This window comes from Stegostoma tigrinum, chromosome 26, assembly GCF_030684315.1.
Source record: "Stegostoma tigrinum isolate sSteTig4 chromosome 26, sSteTig4.hap1, whole genome shotgun sequence".
Lineage (NCBI taxonomy): Eukaryota > Metazoa > Chordata > Chondrichthyes > Orectolobiformes > Stegostomatidae > Stegostoma > Stegostoma tigrinum.
In genome coordinates, this window is record NC_081379.1 from 22,264,881 (window position 1) to 22,282,744 (window position 17,864).

Sequence of the window (17,864 nt, forward strand, 5' to 3'; positions counted from 1 at the left end):
CTGCAAAAGAATTGCCAATAGATCAGTAATTGTTGGCAATTGTGCAGCTTTGAGCTTTGGGGCAATTTTAACTTGTGTTTACTAATATTGTAGAATTACCACGCACTGTCTCAATGGATGGAATTCCCTCCCAGTCACACATTCACTGCACATACCTCATTGTGTGCTTCTGGAAATTGGTCTTCCACTCGTTTATGTAACTGTTTGAAGGCTACTCTCATAACTGAAGGACACTGCTCCACTGAGCCCACAATGGCATCCATCACATCAGTCAGGTAAGATTTTAGAAGCTCTTGGCTACATTCCCGTACACCAGCTTCTGAAAGACTCCCTTTGAATGAAATCCTCCTTTTGGAGCATTGTAAGAAACGTTAGTCAGCACAGGTACTTATCTTCTCCTTCATGCACCTTTACTCATAGCTTCAACAAAATGCTAATTTAATTGGAACATTATGTTCTACAACTTTAAATTGATTGCACTCTTTTAAAGACATTTGCTGCAACAATTATTTTTTGATACTACTTAAGTACAAACCAGAAGCAAAAACAGACTTCTATGATTTAAAATGTTATTAGCCTTCATTATTGTTAACAGTTTTGATGAAATTAATCTCAGCTCACTGCACATATGGCACCAGGACATGGGGTGATATGTTCCCATACAAACATGGCAAAGCGCAGAACTGGAGTAATAAAAAGTACAAATAGTGAGGTCCTGAGCTCAGGCTGACTCCTATGCGAACACAACCATAAGAAACACCACAGGTAACAGGCAAAGCTGTAGGGAGAGTCAGTCTAGACTGCTCTCTTAATATCAGTATTCAGTCCCATCAAGGCAAGATCTAAATACTAATTGTGTCATCATAAACTCATGGATGGAGGAGACAGTTTTCACATTAAGTCCAAGTTATGGGTTAAGACAGAAGTGAAGAAGAGTAAGTTTACAGTTAATTGAATAGCAGAGAAAACAAAGATAGTATGATAATTTATTACTGAACTCGCTGCTTTGATGATAGGGTTCAATAAAGATATCAAAATAAACAACCAGTCTGTGCTATTGTTGATAATCCAGTTCTCAATGACATTTGAGAAAACTAAAAACTAATTCAGAATATGGATAGGAAGGAATCATAGACACTGTTTATCACTGAATAATGTACATAGTGATAGATCAGCTGTAAAATAAGAGCTATTACGCACTACCTATTAAATGAAGATATTCTAAAAAAATCATGGAACTGTAAATGTTGATTTTGTGTGGCAATAATTTAAATGTTTGCAAAATCCCTATTTGTCAGATATCGGACTATTTACGAGATACATAAATGAACAATTCCCTAGGTGCCAGCAATTTTTTTGCTGCCTTATTCAAACATACAAGCATGTGAATTAGGAACAGGAGTGGGCCATTTGGCCTCTCCAGCCTGTTCTTCCATTCAGTAAGATTAAAGCAAATCAGCTTCACTTACCCATTTATCCCGAATAACTTTTGACTCCCTTGTTAGTCAAGAATCTATTGTTACGACAATAGAGGTAGCAAGCCACACCAAGTCAACCTCACTATCACTGGATTTGCAACATAGGGATCTTAAAACATTCCATGACCCTCAAAACTGATCAATTATTCCTAACCAGACTTTATAAATAACAGACCTTGGATACCAAGTTTATAACTTGAGCAAAAATTAACACTTTATTATTAATAATGTAATTTTAACATAATACAGATGAACAACAAGGCAATCTAATAATATTTAGATGAGATTGAAACCCTTTTTTTTAAAACATAAACTCCCATTCACACACAGACAAACAGACAGACGCAGAGGTAGTTTAAAAAGAATAAAGGAATCATAATTTGCCATCTTCATAGTTTTCAAAGATGAATTCCAGGCCTTCATGGAATCCTATGACAATGGGTTATATTACAGGCACAAGGCCTGTATATCTTGCCTGAATTCCAAAGTCACCAGTCAATGCAAACAGCTTCTGTAGACCTCTGTAGACTTTTTACTTATTTCTTACTGACTCGGTTTCTATTCTCAGAATTTTCAGTCAGACAATAACTAGAGAGAGCAAAACTTAAAAACAACTCCAATCATTCTCACTCTCCCTGCCTCCTCAAATCCTGCCTCCATTTTGGAACTGGCCAGGGTGGTGGCCCCCAATATTGCTTAGCTCAGCATTTTGTTGCTATGGTAGCAAAACCAACAGGCAGCCAGACAGCACAATTTGTTCAGGCACATAGATGGTTAAAATCGAGGCCCTCATACAGCCAGTTCTTTTCACAGATGCTGTGAATTAAGTCTTTTCTTTTGTTTTGGATTTTTAGCATCTGTCATCGTATTTGCTTTTTGTTTTTGTTCTGTATTTTATAAAATGATGTTTCATCCAGATACAACACAAGCGGTGACATGTATATCAAATTCCTTGAGAAGGTGGTCACAATATTAAACAAATATTCATCTTTCAAAGATATACGTCAAATCCAAACAATCAGTTTGGAATGTTGCAGGTGTTTCATTTGCATCACCGTGGAAAAGATAAACTTGAATTCATGTCAAATTTAATATCAGAATGTAACTTAGCAACTACAGAGTCAGTTGTACATAGTTAAATGGTTGCCTATTAAACAATTTTATTAGCTGCATCCAAAACACTCTATTTTTACAGTAATTAACTCGTAACTTATTTTGACTTCTAAGGAAGACCTTTGAATCAAATGCATTTTTTTTTGCATATTCCTAAGTCAGACACTGAGACCAGTGCAATTTGTAAATCAACAAAACATTGGTAAAAATGTGCGTCATGAGTTATTTATGTTGATTATTAAGTTCATGTGGAAGTAATAGGCTTAACTACAGGATATTTGTGAAGCTGCACAGTTAAATGTCACTTACTCAGCATCGCAAGACAAATAGGTTTTTGCAGCGACACTAAAGTGCTCATCTTTTAGCACCAGTAGCCTAGAAATTACTTTTTTCTATTTCTGAATACTTTGTGTAGATTGGATTCCCTACAGTGTGGAAACAGGCCCTTCAGCCCAACAAGTCCACACCGTCCCTTGGAGCATCCCACCCAGACCCAACTCCACCCCCCTATAACCCACAACACCTCTGAACACTACGGGCAATTTAGCATGGCCAATCCACCTAACCTGCATATCTTTGGACTGTGGGAGGAAACCAGAGCACCCGGAAGAAACCCACACAGACACGGAGAGAATGTGCAAACTCGACACAGACAGTTACCCAAGGCTGGGATCGAACCCAAGTCCCTGCGGCTGTGAGGCTGCAATGCTAACCACTGAGCCACCATGCCGCCCTGTATGTATATGTCATTTAAAATGTTTCAAAATATACTCAACAGTGGCAAATTTAATAGTGCAACAACCTAGATCCAATCTGCTTGTGGGTTGGGACATTGCTAAATATGTCATTCTCGGTTTCAAAATAGGCATTAGGCAGATTATATATGTAAACAAGAAGCCAAACACTATTTCAGTTCCCCATCAAATATGGTTGAGAAGCAAAGCCTGATCACTGACTGGAGTGGAATGAAAATTGAGATTTTATATTGAAGTATTGACTGACTAGCAGATAACCCAATCTCATTGAACACAATAACCAGCATCTTCAAGAGAAGTTGGGAAGGAGAGAACTGATAAAAGAAGTGAAGATTGAGACTCATTGTGATGATCTTGCTTTGAAAACCTGGAGTGACAGATCAAAGGCAAATGATTTGATTTTAACCACTTAACATTAAAATTTAAATCAAAATAACCAGCATGTTTTGAGAGGAATGATAGATTAACAGTTAAATACAGTTGGTATTGAAAGATCTACAATGGGTATGGGAATTGTTGCAAAAAAGGTCACATCTGAAAGGGTTTACACATCTGAAAGGGTTAATGCTGAGGTGGGCCTTAAGCACCACCTACAATGATAATGCCACATGAGTCGAGTGGGGGAACAACCTGAGATGTTGAAACAATAAGACCTACCATCCAGGTAATCCTCAGAGTACCAATGTCGTCATATCAGCGTAATCTGTACCTAGTTGCTACTGAGCAATAAGCTGCATCTTGTTCCAGACAAGAGCATTTTCTTGTTCGATTCCCAAGACTTTCTCTACCACAAGAAGCCTAGCAGCTTCTTTAGATTCCCTTCTCCAAAAAGGAACAGTGACATAAATCTACCTCGTGAGCAATGGTACAGAAACCTCATGTTACATGATGAGCAGCAGAGAGGATTATTCTTACAAGAATCTGCCGCACCCTGCTAAAATTACCGATCTGATGCTGCACCATTGTTTTTGCTGCTACACTGCAATTTTTTCACAAAGGTCATTCCCGCTAGTGCCAATTGGCAACATATTCAAACTGGAAAATCTTCACTAAGGCACATTCATTGTTCACCTCCACATAGCATTAGATCTGTAGCTCAGTTGGCTTGATAGCTGTTTTGTGATGTAGACTAATGCCAACAGTATTACTCAAGGTTACAGTGAAAGACTCTCCTTCTCGACCTCTCCCGTCACCTAAGGAATGGTGACTCTCAGGTTAAACCACCACCAGTTGTCTCTCTCTCTAGTGAGAGAACAGACTAATGGACTGGTAGAACTATGGTGACTTAACATTTATCTTAAATATTGTATTCTTCACTATGTTCTATTACCCTATGCACTTGTATGGAATAATCTCTCTGTCCTGCGTGCAAAACAAAACTTTTCACTGTACCTAGATACATGTGATAACAATAAATCAAAACAAATAAAATCAAATCTTACCAACAGACGGTTACTGCTGCTGCCAAAGTGCAAACTGAGGAAACATGACTGAGGAGTTTCTCTGGCTATGGTAGTTACACAGGCTAGAGTGCAATCTAACCTAGTAAAGGATATATATCTCACCTCACCCCACCCTGTTCCCTTTGACCTTTAGGTCCACCTGTCAAAGCTACCTCTGCTCATTGTTGCATTGGAGTTGTCTACTAACTTTCTTTACCTATTTTCTCTATCCTCTGTGCGCTTGGGAGCATAACACAGAGCAATCAGGTAGGATTGGCAACCTATGTCTCATATAGATGGCTTCTATTTCATTAATGTTTCTACCATTTCGTACATTGATATGCTTCTTGCTATTTAACCTTCTCCCTTCTCATTTTAAAGTTTTGTCACGCAAAGGTAGGTTACAGATCTGATTGAATTTCAGAACATGTGTGTGTGTGTGTGTGTGTGTGTGTGTGTGTGTGTGTTGCTTCTATACACTTACTTCCTTGATCTAGTGTTTGGCTACCTTTTCTGACTTCTGTGTGGAAAAAACAAACAATGCAAAACTGGTTTTTTATTGCTATCTTTCTTGTTAAGCACATTGGATGTTTTTCTATTTTAAATCTCCAATACCAGCATAAGTTCTATTGTTGTGTTTGCATGCATATGTCTGTTGCCTTTCATATTGTTTTGATCTTTTCTCATAATCTGATAATCTTCCAGGTTTGGAAAGAAAAGTCTGCCATCAAAGTAATGTTACATGGCTTGCTGAATATTTCCAATGTTTCTGTTTGATTCCTAACATCTGTAGTTTATTTTAGGGCAAACCAACATCTTCAAGTACTTTAAAAAGTTGATGGCTTTGGAGGTCAAATGAAGAAGTCAGGAGAAAGATGAGCAGATAAGTCACTTAAGATCACAGCTACATAATAGTTGTACCTTGTTTTGTTAAGGTCAATTTTACAAGGGTCCAGTTCGATGTATTTCTTTTCATCAAAAATACGGTTAATGACTTGCCTCAGCACCTCATGTAAATACGGCATTCCAACCAGCTGTAAGAAATGAGAACCATTATCCAAATTAGATATGACTCAAACATTTTGTAACATATAGAAGAGAAATCTGGGCAAGGACTTCTCCCTACGACAGAAGAAACAAATGCACCATTATTTTCTTTGTCTATTAAAAGTTGCTGTTACAGGTTTCCTTCCCAATAGCTGCACAGTGATTCCAGCCAGTTTGCCTTATCCGCTAAAAACAGAAGGTACAATATTTGTTGTGTTTATATTTCCCGTGCAGGATGGCATGACCCAAGAGTTATCCACAATCTTCATAATTTAGAGGTATGCGCTAACATACCTACTTCATATTGCCAGCTATGAACCTCAGATTACTGTTTAATTTTTCACAGGATATGGGCTTTGCTGACAAAGCCAGCATTATTTGCCCGGTCCTAAGTGCCCTTGAACCGAATGGTTTGCTGGGCCATTGCAGTGGGCAGCTGAGTCAACCACATTCCTCTGAGTTTGGAGTCACATGTGAGCCACGTATAAAGAACATTAGCAGGTTTTTAATGCTTGATTAGTTTCATGGCCACCATAACTGAACGTTATAATTCCAAGTCTATTATTTGAATTTCGATTCCACTAGCTGCAAATATAGGATTTGGCCCAGATGGCCCTAGAGCATTCCCTTGCTTCTCTTGCTTATCAGTCAACTGAGGCCACTGTTTTATCACCTCCTGCAGCAAATTCAAGTGACTAACAGGCTTACTTAAAATTAGGATCGACATGTAAAATATAAACCATTTAGCAATATACTAAAATAGGAATATGAACAAATGAAGTCAAAGATTGTGGGCTGATGACCCTTCATAAGAATTGTCTTAAAAATGTCAAAACAGAAAAGTTTCTATGTCCAAATTTCGGTCTCCTGTACCAAACTCAGTATTAATATCTCATTTTGCTTTAATCCACAAATTAGGGGATCAAATGTAAGCCTCCTGGCAGGAACTTTGGTGATACTTTATACTGTTCTAATTTTAAGCTGTTTTGAACTAACCTTTCAGAAATCATTATATCTCTTTTAACTAGAAGAGACAGCAATGACTCATGCTTTTAATTAAGATATGCTGTGGGGGGGCTTTGAAGGCATCTTCTAAACCAATGAACAATTGACTTGCCAGAATTAATTTAAATGTATTAGACAACATCTATATATATACCACTATAAAAATACAAACTATTTCTCTCTCTTCACATTTTTTTACTTCCCTCTATGGAAAATTGTCAGGAGGATTCATGGCCTGTTTCTCACCTATGTCCATTATCACAATCACGCTTTCTCTCAGCACATGTCCTAGAGTGAGACATGAACCTAAACCCCCAGACACGAGGTAGGGGTGCTATTTACCAAACCACAAGACTTCTTGTTATCGTGATATTTATTGTCTAACACTTTTCACAAAAAAAATCCCAATGCTATTCTCAGAGGCACAAGTCGTTAATTGACTTTAAACTATATATAGATTATAGTTTGTATAGTTCCACTCCATTTAAATTTTAACAAACGAAATAGTGGACACACTATCAGCTCGTTCTGGTGGATGCAAATTCTGTTACGAATATTGATGAATATATGATAATACGACAATAATCTAATGCTGCCATTAAAAATGTAAATCCCAATTGAGCCAGTAATGTGGTTTCCTCACATGAAGGTGACAAAAAGGACAAGCATCAGAGATAGTGTTATATCAAGGAGACATAATATTGCTGTGTGTTTCTTTATTGCGCAGTTAGTCATTCCAAGGCTAAGAATTCGAGCTGTCTATACTGTTCACAGTCAGTAAATTAACACCATGTGCTGGTCCAGTACATGGTTGGGGAACTCTCCAGATTTGCTCAAGACAGATGGAGTTTAATTTGGATACGTGCATGCTATTGCATTTTGGTAAGACAAACAAAGACAGGACTTACACAGTTAATGGTAGGGTCCTGGGGAGAATTGTCAAACAGAAAGGCCTAGAGCTTCAGGTTCATAGTTCCTTGAAAGTCGAGTTGCCGGTAGACAGGGTGATGGTGAAGACATTGGTATGCTTACCTTCATTGGTCAGAGAATAGTGTATAGGAGTTGGGACATCATGTTGCGGCTGTACAGGACATTGGTGAGGCCACTTTTGGAATGCTACGTGCAGTTCTGGTCGCCCTTCCAAAGGAAGGATATAATTCTTTTGGAAAGGGTGCAGAAAAGATTTACTAGGATGTTGCTGGGATTGGAAGGTACCAGTTATAAGCAGATGCTGGATAGGCTGCGACATCTTCCCTGGAACATAGGAAGTTAAGGGATGACCTTGTAGAGGTTTATAAAATCATAAGGGGAAGAAAAGGTGAATAGCAAAGGTCTTTTTCCTAGGGTAGGGGTGTTCAAAACTAGACGGCATAATTTTAAAGTGAGAGGGGAAAGATTTAAATGGGAACTGACATAAAATGTTTTCACACACAGGCTGGTGCATACATGGAATGAATAGCCAGAGGAAGAGGTAGATGCAGGTACAGTTACAACATCTAGAAGACATTTGGACAGGTACATGAATAGGAAAGGTTTAGAGCGATACGCACCAAACGCAGGCACAAGGGACTGGTATAGTTTGGGAAACCTGATCGGCTTGGACAGGTTGGCTAAAAGGTCGGTTTCCATGCTATTTGACTCAATGACTCTACAGTAAGAATCCTGAAATCTGTTTTTACATTACATACAGAATGTTTGTTTCTCAGCCATGCCAGGGTAAAGAATGGCTTGAACAGATGAACAGATGATGCTATCAAGGGTCCACATTCCATGAATAGACAAATAAACAAATTTAAAAATCAATGCGAAATGCCTTCACAATCTTAATTTCTGATTAATTCATTACTTCTACTTGTTGAGGAAGAGAAATGAATGTAGTGGCCACATGGGAAATGATCCAAACAGAGAAAGAGACCTATACTGCTGTCTGACCCAGAAATGAATCTGCACAGCTACTGCCTTTGTTATTTGATTTCAAGTATCTCTGAACATCGGAGTTCATCTTAGAAAAATTAACAAACAGCAAAATTCACAGTTGACCTTGGAGAAACTTGTGTGGGCAAGTGCACATCAGGGAGCAGCTAAGTGGAAAGTTTTTTAAGTGTAACTTTACTGTTTGTTTTTTGTAAATCTACAATAGTGATTGGAGTGGGGTTTTTTTGATTATATGATTTATTGAGATCTGTCCCTTGATTAAATTTTAAAAATATAAAACATAGGTACTAAGTAGCCTGGAGCAGGGTTTTTCAGAGCAGGAGGACTGTGTTACTTTCTGGGTTAGTAGATTGTTTAGGTGCAAAGATGACCTTAAGTAGAGTGATGTGTTCTTCCCGTTGCATGTGGGAGATTAGGGAGAATTTCCATGTTCCTGATGATTATGCCTGCAGAAAGTGTGTTTGGTTGCAAACCCTATTGGATCACATGGATTTGTTGGAGCAGCATTTAGAGGTAATGGGGTATTTGCAGGAGCTAGGGGGTGTGGTGGATGGCAGTTGCAGGGAGGGAGATAAACCAAAGATTCAGTCAGGTAGAAGGGTTGCCTCCAGGAAAGGTAGGAGAGGGACGCAGGTCAGGCAGGAGTCTCCTGTGGCTGGCCACATCTCAAACAAGTTTGCTGCTCTGGAGGGGGTGATGGACCCTCAGGGGAATGTAGCACTAACAGCCAGGTTACTGGTACCGAGACTGGCTGTCATGTAACAAAGGGTACGTCAGGTTTCAAGCGATCAATTGTGATAGGGGCCTCGCTAGACAGAGGCACAGACAGACGATTCTGCGGCCAACAGCGAGATATCAGAATGGTGTGTTGCCTCCCTGGTGCCAGGATCAAGGATAGCTCGGAGATGTTGCAGAATATTCTCAAAGGGGAGAGGGACCTACAGGAGGTCATTATACACATTGGAATAACGACATAGAGTCATATCTTTTTCTTTTCCTGAGTAGAGAATATAGAAAGTTAGGCAGGAATTTAAAAAGGAGGTCCTTGAGAATAGTAATATCTGGATTACCCCCAGCGCCATGAGCTAGTGAGGGTAGGAACAGGAGGAAAGAGCAGATGAATATGTGGCTGAGGAGCTGCTGTAGGGGAGAAGGATTCACATTTTTGGATCATTGGAACCTCTCCTGGGGTAGAAGTGACCTGTCTCAGGAGGACAGATTGCACCTATTTGGACGACGTCTAAAATACTGGCAGGAGATTTGCTAGAGATGCTTGGGAGGATTTAAACAAGTAAGGGGGTGGGTGAGTGAGGGGGTGGGGCGTGACAGCTAAGGAGATAGTGAGGGAAGAGAACAGTCTGAGACTGGTAGGTTTGGGCAGAGGAGTAAGTCAAACAGTTAAGGCCGGCAGGAACAAAGGAGAGGGCTAGATAGGACTGATAAATGCAACTTCATTTATTACAATGCAAGAGGCCTAATAGGTAAGGCAGATGAGCTCATGGTATGGTTAGGAACATGGTTAGGGCTGGGATATCATAGCAATTACAGAGACATGTCTCAGGGATGGACAGGACTGGTAGCTTAATGTTCCAAGATACAGTTGGTATAGGAAGGATAAAATGGAGGGTGTGTGTGGGAGGGGATGTGCAAGATAGGAGGTGGAGTGCCATTTTTTGATTAGGGATACTAATCATGACTGTACTAGGGAAGATATTCCTGGGAATACACCCAGGGCTGTTATTTGGGTGGAACTGAGAAATAAAAAAGGGATGATCACCTCATTGGGATTTTACTATAGCCCCCCGTAATCTGCGAGAAATAAATTTGTAAGGAGATCTACGTTATCTGGAAGAATAATATATTGATTATGGTAGGGGATTTTAACTTTCCAAACATAGACTGGAACTGCCATAGTGTTAAGGGGTTGGATGGAGAGGAATTTGTTAAGCGTGTACCAGAAAATGTTCCAATTCCATTTGTGGATGGACCTACTAGAGAAGGTGCAAACTTGACCTAATTTTGGGAAATAAGGCAGGGCAAGTGAGTGAGATGTCAGTGGGGGAGCACTTTGGGGCCAGCAACCATAACTAAATTAGTTTTAAAATAGTGTTGGAAAAGGTCAGACCGGGTCTAAAAGTTAATGTTCTAAATTGGACGAAGGCCAATTTGACGGTATCGGGCAAGAACTTTCAAAGTTGATTGGGGGCGGATGTTTCCAAGTAAAAACAGCTGGAAAATGGGAAGCCTTCAAAAATTAAATAAACAGAGTTCAGAGACAATATGTTCCTGTTAGGGTGAAGGGTAAGGCTGATAGGTGTAGACAATGATGGATGACTAGAGAAATTGAGGTTTTGGTCAAGAATAAAAGGAAGGAAATGTCAGGTATTGACAGCAGAGATTGAGTGAATCCTTCAAAGCGTATAAAGGCAGTAGGGAAATCAATAGGCCAAAAAGAGGACTAAGATAGCTTTGGCAAATACAGTTGAGGAGAATCCAAAGAGTTTTTATAAATACGTTAAGGGCAAAAGGGTAACTAGGGAGACTTGGGCCACTTTAACACACCACCCTGCTCCCAGGCCAACATCTCTGTCTCTGGCTTGCTGCAGCGTTCCAGCAAAGCTCACTGCAAGCTGGAAGAACAACACCTCATTTTCTGCCTGGGGACTCTGCAGCTAGCGAGTTTTGAGAAGATTTGTAGCTCAGGTTGAGGTTCTGGATGTGAGTTTGCTTGCTGAGCTAGAAGGTTAGTTTTCAGACGTTTTGTCACCATTCTAGGTAACATCATCAGTGAGCCTCTGACGAAGCGCTGGTGTTATGTCCCGCTTTCTATTTATCTGTTTATGTTTCCTTGGGTTGGTGACGTCATTTCCTGTGTTGCTGATGCCATTTCCTGTTCTTTTTCTCAGGGGATGGTAGATTGGCTCCAAATCAATGTGTTATTGATGTGTTGATTTGGAGCCAATCTACCATCCCCTGAGAAAAAGAACAGGAAATGACATCACCAACCCAAGGAAACCTAAATAGATAAAGCGCTTCGTCGAAGGCTCACTGATGATGTTACCTAGAATGGTGACGAAACGTCTGAAAACTAACCTTCCAGCTCAGCGAGCAAACTCACATCCAGAACTCTGCAGCTCTTTGGGCTCAATATCAAGTTCAATAATTCTAGGACCTAAACTCTCCCGTGTCCTAGCCCTCTACCCCACACACAAGGCCTTGTTATCATACAGGCTGCCATTACACACCAACTGTCATAGTCACTAACAGGCCCCATTAACAACTAGTCATCCTCCCAGCCAGATTGTATCCAGTTACTTTGTCTGCCCAACTGTTCTTCTTTCTCTTTGGGCTCTATCCTGTTGTTTACTCCCTTCCCCACCCCCTCCCTATTTTCTGCATATAAATTGATGTGGTCCCAGACACCATCAGTTCTGAGGAAGGGTCACCGCACCTGAAACGTTAATTCTGATTTTTTCTGCACAGATGCTGCCAGACCTGCTGTGCTTTTCCAGCAACTTCTGTTTTTGTAACAAGGGAGAAAATAGGGCCCCTTAAAGTTCAGCAAGGCCGCCTATGTGTGGAACTGCAGGAGATGGGGAGATAGTAAATGAATATTTTGCATCAGTGTTTTCTGTGAAGAAGAATATGGAAGACATAGAATGTGGGGAAATGAATAGCGAGGTCTTTAAAAATGTCCATATTGCACAGCAGGAGCTGTTGGACAGCTTAAAACGCATAAATGTGGATAAATCCCCAGGGCCTGATCAGGTGTGTCCTAGAACTCAGTGGGAAGCTAGGGAAGTGATTGCTCGGCCCCTTGCTGAGATATTTGTATCATCGATAGCCACAGGTGAGGTGTTGGAATATTGGAGGTTGGCTAATGTGGTGCCATTACTTAAGAAAGGTGGTAAGGAACAGCCAGGGAACTATAGCCTGGTGAGCCTGACATTGGTGGTGGGCAAGTTGTTAGAGGGAATGGGTTTATATGTATTTGGAAAGGCAAGGATTGATTAGGGATAGACATCATGGCTTTGTACGTGCGAAATAGTGTCTCACTAACTTGGTTGAGTGTTTGAAGTAGTAACGAACAGGCTTGATGAGGGCTGAGCAGTGGATGTGATCTATATGGACTTCAGTAAGGCGTTTGAAAAGTTTCCTCATGTTAAACTGGTTGGCAAAGTTAGATCACATGAAATATAGGGAGAACTATCCACTTGAGTACAGAACTGGCTCAAAGGTAGAAGTCAGACAGTAATGGTGGTGGGTTGCTTTTCAGACCGGAGGCCAATGACCAGCAGTGTGCCACAAGGATCGGCACTGGGTCCAATGCTTTTTGTCATTTTTATAAATGATTTAGATATGAACATAGGAAGGATGGTTAGTAAGTTTGCAGATGACACCAAAATTGGGGGTGTAGTGAACAGTGAAGAAGGTTACTTCACAATACACAATGGGAACATGATCAAATGGATCAATGGGCTGAGCAGTGGTAGATGGATCTTAATTTAGATAAATGTAAGGTGCTGCATTTTGGAAAGACAAATCAGGGCAGAAATTATGCACTTTATGGTAAAGTCCTGGGGAGTCTGGCTGAACAAAGACCTTGGAGTGCAGGTTCATAGTTCTTTGAAAGTGGAATTGTAGGTAGATAGGGTAGTGAAGAAGCCAGTTGGTATGTTTGCCTTTATTGGTCAATATAGGAGTTGGGAGGTCATGTTGCAGGTCAAAGGCTAAGCCACTTTTGGAATGCTGCATGCAGTTCTGGTCTCCCTGGTATAGAAGGGATGTTGTGAAACTTGAAAGGGTTCAGAAAAGATTTACAAGGACTTTGCCAGGGTTTGAGCTATAGGGAGAGGCTGAATAGACTGGAGCTAATTTAACTAGAGCATCAGAGGCTGAGGGGTGACCTTAAAGAGGTTTATAAAATCATGAAGGGCGTGGATAGGGTAAATAGACAAGGTCTTTTCCCTGGGGTGGGGTGGTGTAGTCAAAAACTAGAGACATTGTTTTAAGGTGAGGGGGAAAATTAAAAAGCAGGCACCTTTTTCACACAGACGGTGGTGTGTGTGTATGGAATGAGCTGCCAGAGGAAGTGATGGAGACTGATACAGTTTATAACATTTAAAAGGAATCTGGATGGGTATATGAATAGGAAGGGTTTAGAAGGATATGGGCCAAATGCTGACAAATGGGACTAGATTAATTTAAGATATCTGTTTGGACTGAAGGGTCTGTTTCTGTGCTGTACATTTCTATGTCTCTGTGACTGTATTATCAGATGGTTGTGAATGTATGGAAAAAAAAGTGTCTCAGGGAATGGTTGAGCAGAGATTGTTGTGCCTTCTAAAAGAATTAGAACAAATAAATAGTTGTAAACAGAAAATGACATCACGCTAACAAGAAAATGCAAGGCATTGAGATAAGTTTGGATTGCTCTAGCTGTGCTGAGTTATCACTTCTTTTGTTATAACTTGCATTGTTCTACACATCCCATCAAAGAGTAGAGCATGGACAGTCATGGTCCCAGTTAAAAACAATCTAACAGCAAAATAAGATTGAGCTAAGAGGTTAGCTGCAGTCTATCAATAGCATGTCCTTGAGTTGTTGGAGGCAATGCTCTTTCTTCATTGCATCCATCTGAAATACTGGCATTTTGACTTCCATGCGAAAATCCATTGGATTGGATTTAGCACTCAGTGGTGAAGGAAGGGGACTCACCGTTCACAGACCTTTCAGCAGAAAGGATGGTGGAAGAAGTAAGTCAAGTGGTGCAACAGAAACTGTCAAAAGGAAATAATAAATGTATGTATATTCCTTTCATATTTTGTAAAACTAAAAACAGCATAATTGTGGTACTAACTGGTTAGCACTTCCAAAGAGCAGGAATACTGAGCCGAATCATCTTTTATTGTGCTATAAAATCATTGTAATCCCATTGTTCAAAAACTAAATTCTTTAAAATAAATGCATTACACTAATCACATATTTCGTTTAATGTATGAATTATAAATGTCCTTAATTAACTAATTTATTTCTGTGTATTCACTCATTTAATCTCCAATTATGAGTTGTCCACAGTACATGATTAATTAAAGATTAACTAAGTGTGTCAGTTTAACCTTCTCTCCCTCGACAGGCGAAGGTGCTGGATTGACAAGTCTCCAATTCTCTAGCATCATTTGCAGTGTCTAAGGAGGAATTTCCTCTCTTCAAAAGCCTTCTGGTGGGTAACATTAGGCCCAGATGACTTATGTACTCAGATTCTGCTGTTAATAAAACAGTACACCTATGTTGTGAGATAACAAGGTGTTAGAGGTGGATGAACACAGCAGGCCAAGCAGCATCAGAGGAGCAGAAAGGCTGATTTTCGGGCCTTTCTGAAGAAGGGTCTAGGCCCGAAATGTCAGCCTTCCTGCTCCTCTGATGCTGCTTGGCCTGCTGTGTTCATCCACCTCTACACCTTGTTATCTCAGATTCTCCAGCATCGGCAGTTCCTACTATCTCTGAAACAGCTACGTTGTGTAGTCTGCAGAAAAGTGAAAACTGTAGTACAATATATTGCATGTTTCTCCAAGGCACTAGTGAACATTCCAAAATAAAGCCTAGGTTACCTGTGTTTCTACAGGCTAAAGGCCTGGTTCTATTTATCTAGGAACCTGCAATTTCCTTCAGATGCTGCATTCCCGAAAACTAGTGGAGTTTGTTCAAGTATCTGTTTTACTCTGTAGACAACCTAAGCCAGAGAGAAATTAATTTCCTGCAGTATCAGGGTAGCCACTAAATTCATTCTCACAATAAAAAAACAAGAAGGACGTAATTCCTCCCAACTGAGTGTTTGAGATTGAACTAGGGGTGACAGGTTAATCTCCAGGATCCCTAATGATTTGCTGATTTCCTTGTTAAAACTCACAACTTAGCAGGCAATATTAGTTTAAAGTAAATGAAAGACGACAATTTCATACGTGTCCACGACATCATAATTTGATCACTCAATCTCATGAGTTTGCAAGATCAACATAGAGACAAGAAGAAGACAGTTATTTCACAATTTAAAAACACTTACCTTCATAAACTGTTCCATAGTCTTTGAAGCCAAGGAATTGGATCTGAAAAGAGTATTTGGATCAGCTGTGTAAAACAGAAAACATATTGCTTAGTAAAACGAAATACTGAAACTTTCAATGCATAGCAGCCTGCATGTTTACTTATTTCTGAAAAGAATTTAGTACTTTTTATAATATCTTGTCTGTAGACCATATTTGATAGGAATAGATCTAATTATTGAGCAGGATAAATTGGTATGTTGATATCAAAGTCAAAAGCATTTCAGCATTTTATCATCTTCGTATTCTTTTAAATACATGATAATTAGCCATGAATTTTCCAAACACCTCCACAATCTTAATTTCATGAGCTTCTGAGTCAAACATGTTGTTAGCATTGCCAGTTTGATTAAACTCTTCCCTCTAATGCAGCAAAAAAAAAGAGGAATGCCAAGAAGAGATCTAAAACTCTGGGACTACGGCTTTGTATAATATAGACAAGAGACATCCCAACAGCTTCAGACTGGTTTTAAGTGATTATGAATTCACACAAACCTATTCTTCAATGGTCATATGAGCCTGTGACCCTTGGAATGCTGCAGAATCAATTTTAACTTCAGCAGGAGCTGAAGCAGCCCCCTGCTGGAGCTCACACCTGAAACCCAGAAGGCTTGGACTGTCAGGTATCATCTGTCTGTGACTAGTCAGCTCCTTGTCAGTTTCCAGTGGTGGGTAGCAGCTGCCCATTGGGGAAGCATGAAAATGAGCAGGTGGGGAGGTGCTTTTGACAGGAGTCAACCTAAAGACGCAGACTTTTCTTGAAGGCTTAAAGAAACCTCACTGCTTCTCAGGGACTCGAAACGAGAATGTTCCTTTAAACCACCTCCAACAGCCTTACTGACATCTTGGCAGCTTTAACTGAAACAACTGTCACCATAGGCAGGCCAACCGAGAGTAGCACAAAATTCCATATTGGTTCCATGTACGATATTCTGATGCCAGAGTTATTGGTGTTGAAAATTGCAGATTAGCCAGTTGCATTTTATGGACAAAGCCATTGGTTATGGAGTTTAAATTGTCCCATATATTTTCACTCTACCACAAAAGCCAATGTCTGAACCAGTTCCACTTCAACAATGTAACAATTCTGGGTGATCGTAAAGTAAAGAGCCAATCCAGTTTTACTGCAAGAGAACGTTACATGCAATTTTCCTGCTCCATCATAAACTCACATTGAGACAGGAAGGGATAAAATGAATGAATGACCCATCTATCTGCTACTAATTTGGTTAAAATGCATTAGTTGTCAGAAGATCAACATATAAAAGCCAGGAAAGGAATCTGCCACCCGTTGATGGGAAAATCTGTGACTCTCTCAAATTCACAATCCCATGATACTGTAATATTTTAACATTTATCCCTCAATCAACAGCATTTGAACAGACTACCTGCTCACTGTCACATTGCCGTTTGAGAGTTTACTGTATTCAAATTGGCCATCATATTTTCTACACCGCGGTTGACAACATTTTAACAAAGTTTTTATCTATATGGTGCTTTGGGATGTCCCAACATCATGAAAGAAGCTGTAAAAATGCAAGTCTTGCTTTTTGCAAGAGAAAACGTACGCTTCGTTGTATGTTTCTTCATCTGGCTTTTAGCGTATTTTTGAATACACTGTGTAACTTGTGCCACACTTTGTCTTGTGAAGGAAAGCCTTAGTTTTCCAGTGTCATTTGACATAGCTAGAAACAGAATAGGTTCTAGTAAGCACTCATTTACTGAGCAGTACATTCTCAGATGTGGATCAATGTTAAATTTTCATGGTGCTTAAATTAGCTTTTAATCTTTGTCCAATGCTAATAATCACCAACAGGGCTGTTCAAATTGTTTGCAAAAGTGACCCACATTATGATCCCACACCACAGCCAATCTTAGCACTTATCAGGCAGTGGCTTTGAAATACCACAATAATCATCGCATCTTGCTATTGTCCCTGACCAGATTGTTATATTTAACTACAGCGTCTAGTAACCTTTCTTTTTA

At 39.9% G+C, this 17,864-nt stretch overlaps 1 protein-coding gene across 4 annotated transcripts in view; it reads right to left on the reverse strand.

The window, feature by feature from the left end:
- LOC125464136 (rasGAP-activating-like protein 1) overlaps window positions 1–17,864 on the reverse strand; it is a 250,170-nt gene that overhangs the window by 44,210 nt on the left and 188,096 nt on the right. For all 4 annotated transcript variants that reach the window (XM_048556259.2, XM_048556258.2, XM_059655017.1 and 1 more), the window contains 3 exons: window positions 15,839–15,903; window positions 5,710–5,822; window positions 156–348 (listed from right to left, as the gene is read on the reverse strand). In XM_048556259.2, the coding sequence (XP_048412216.1) occupies window positions 156–348; window positions 5,710–5,822; window positions 15,839–15,903 (371 nt within the window). The remainder of the gene's footprint in view (window positions 1–155; window positions 349–5,709; window positions 5,823–15,838; window positions 15,904–17,864) is intronic.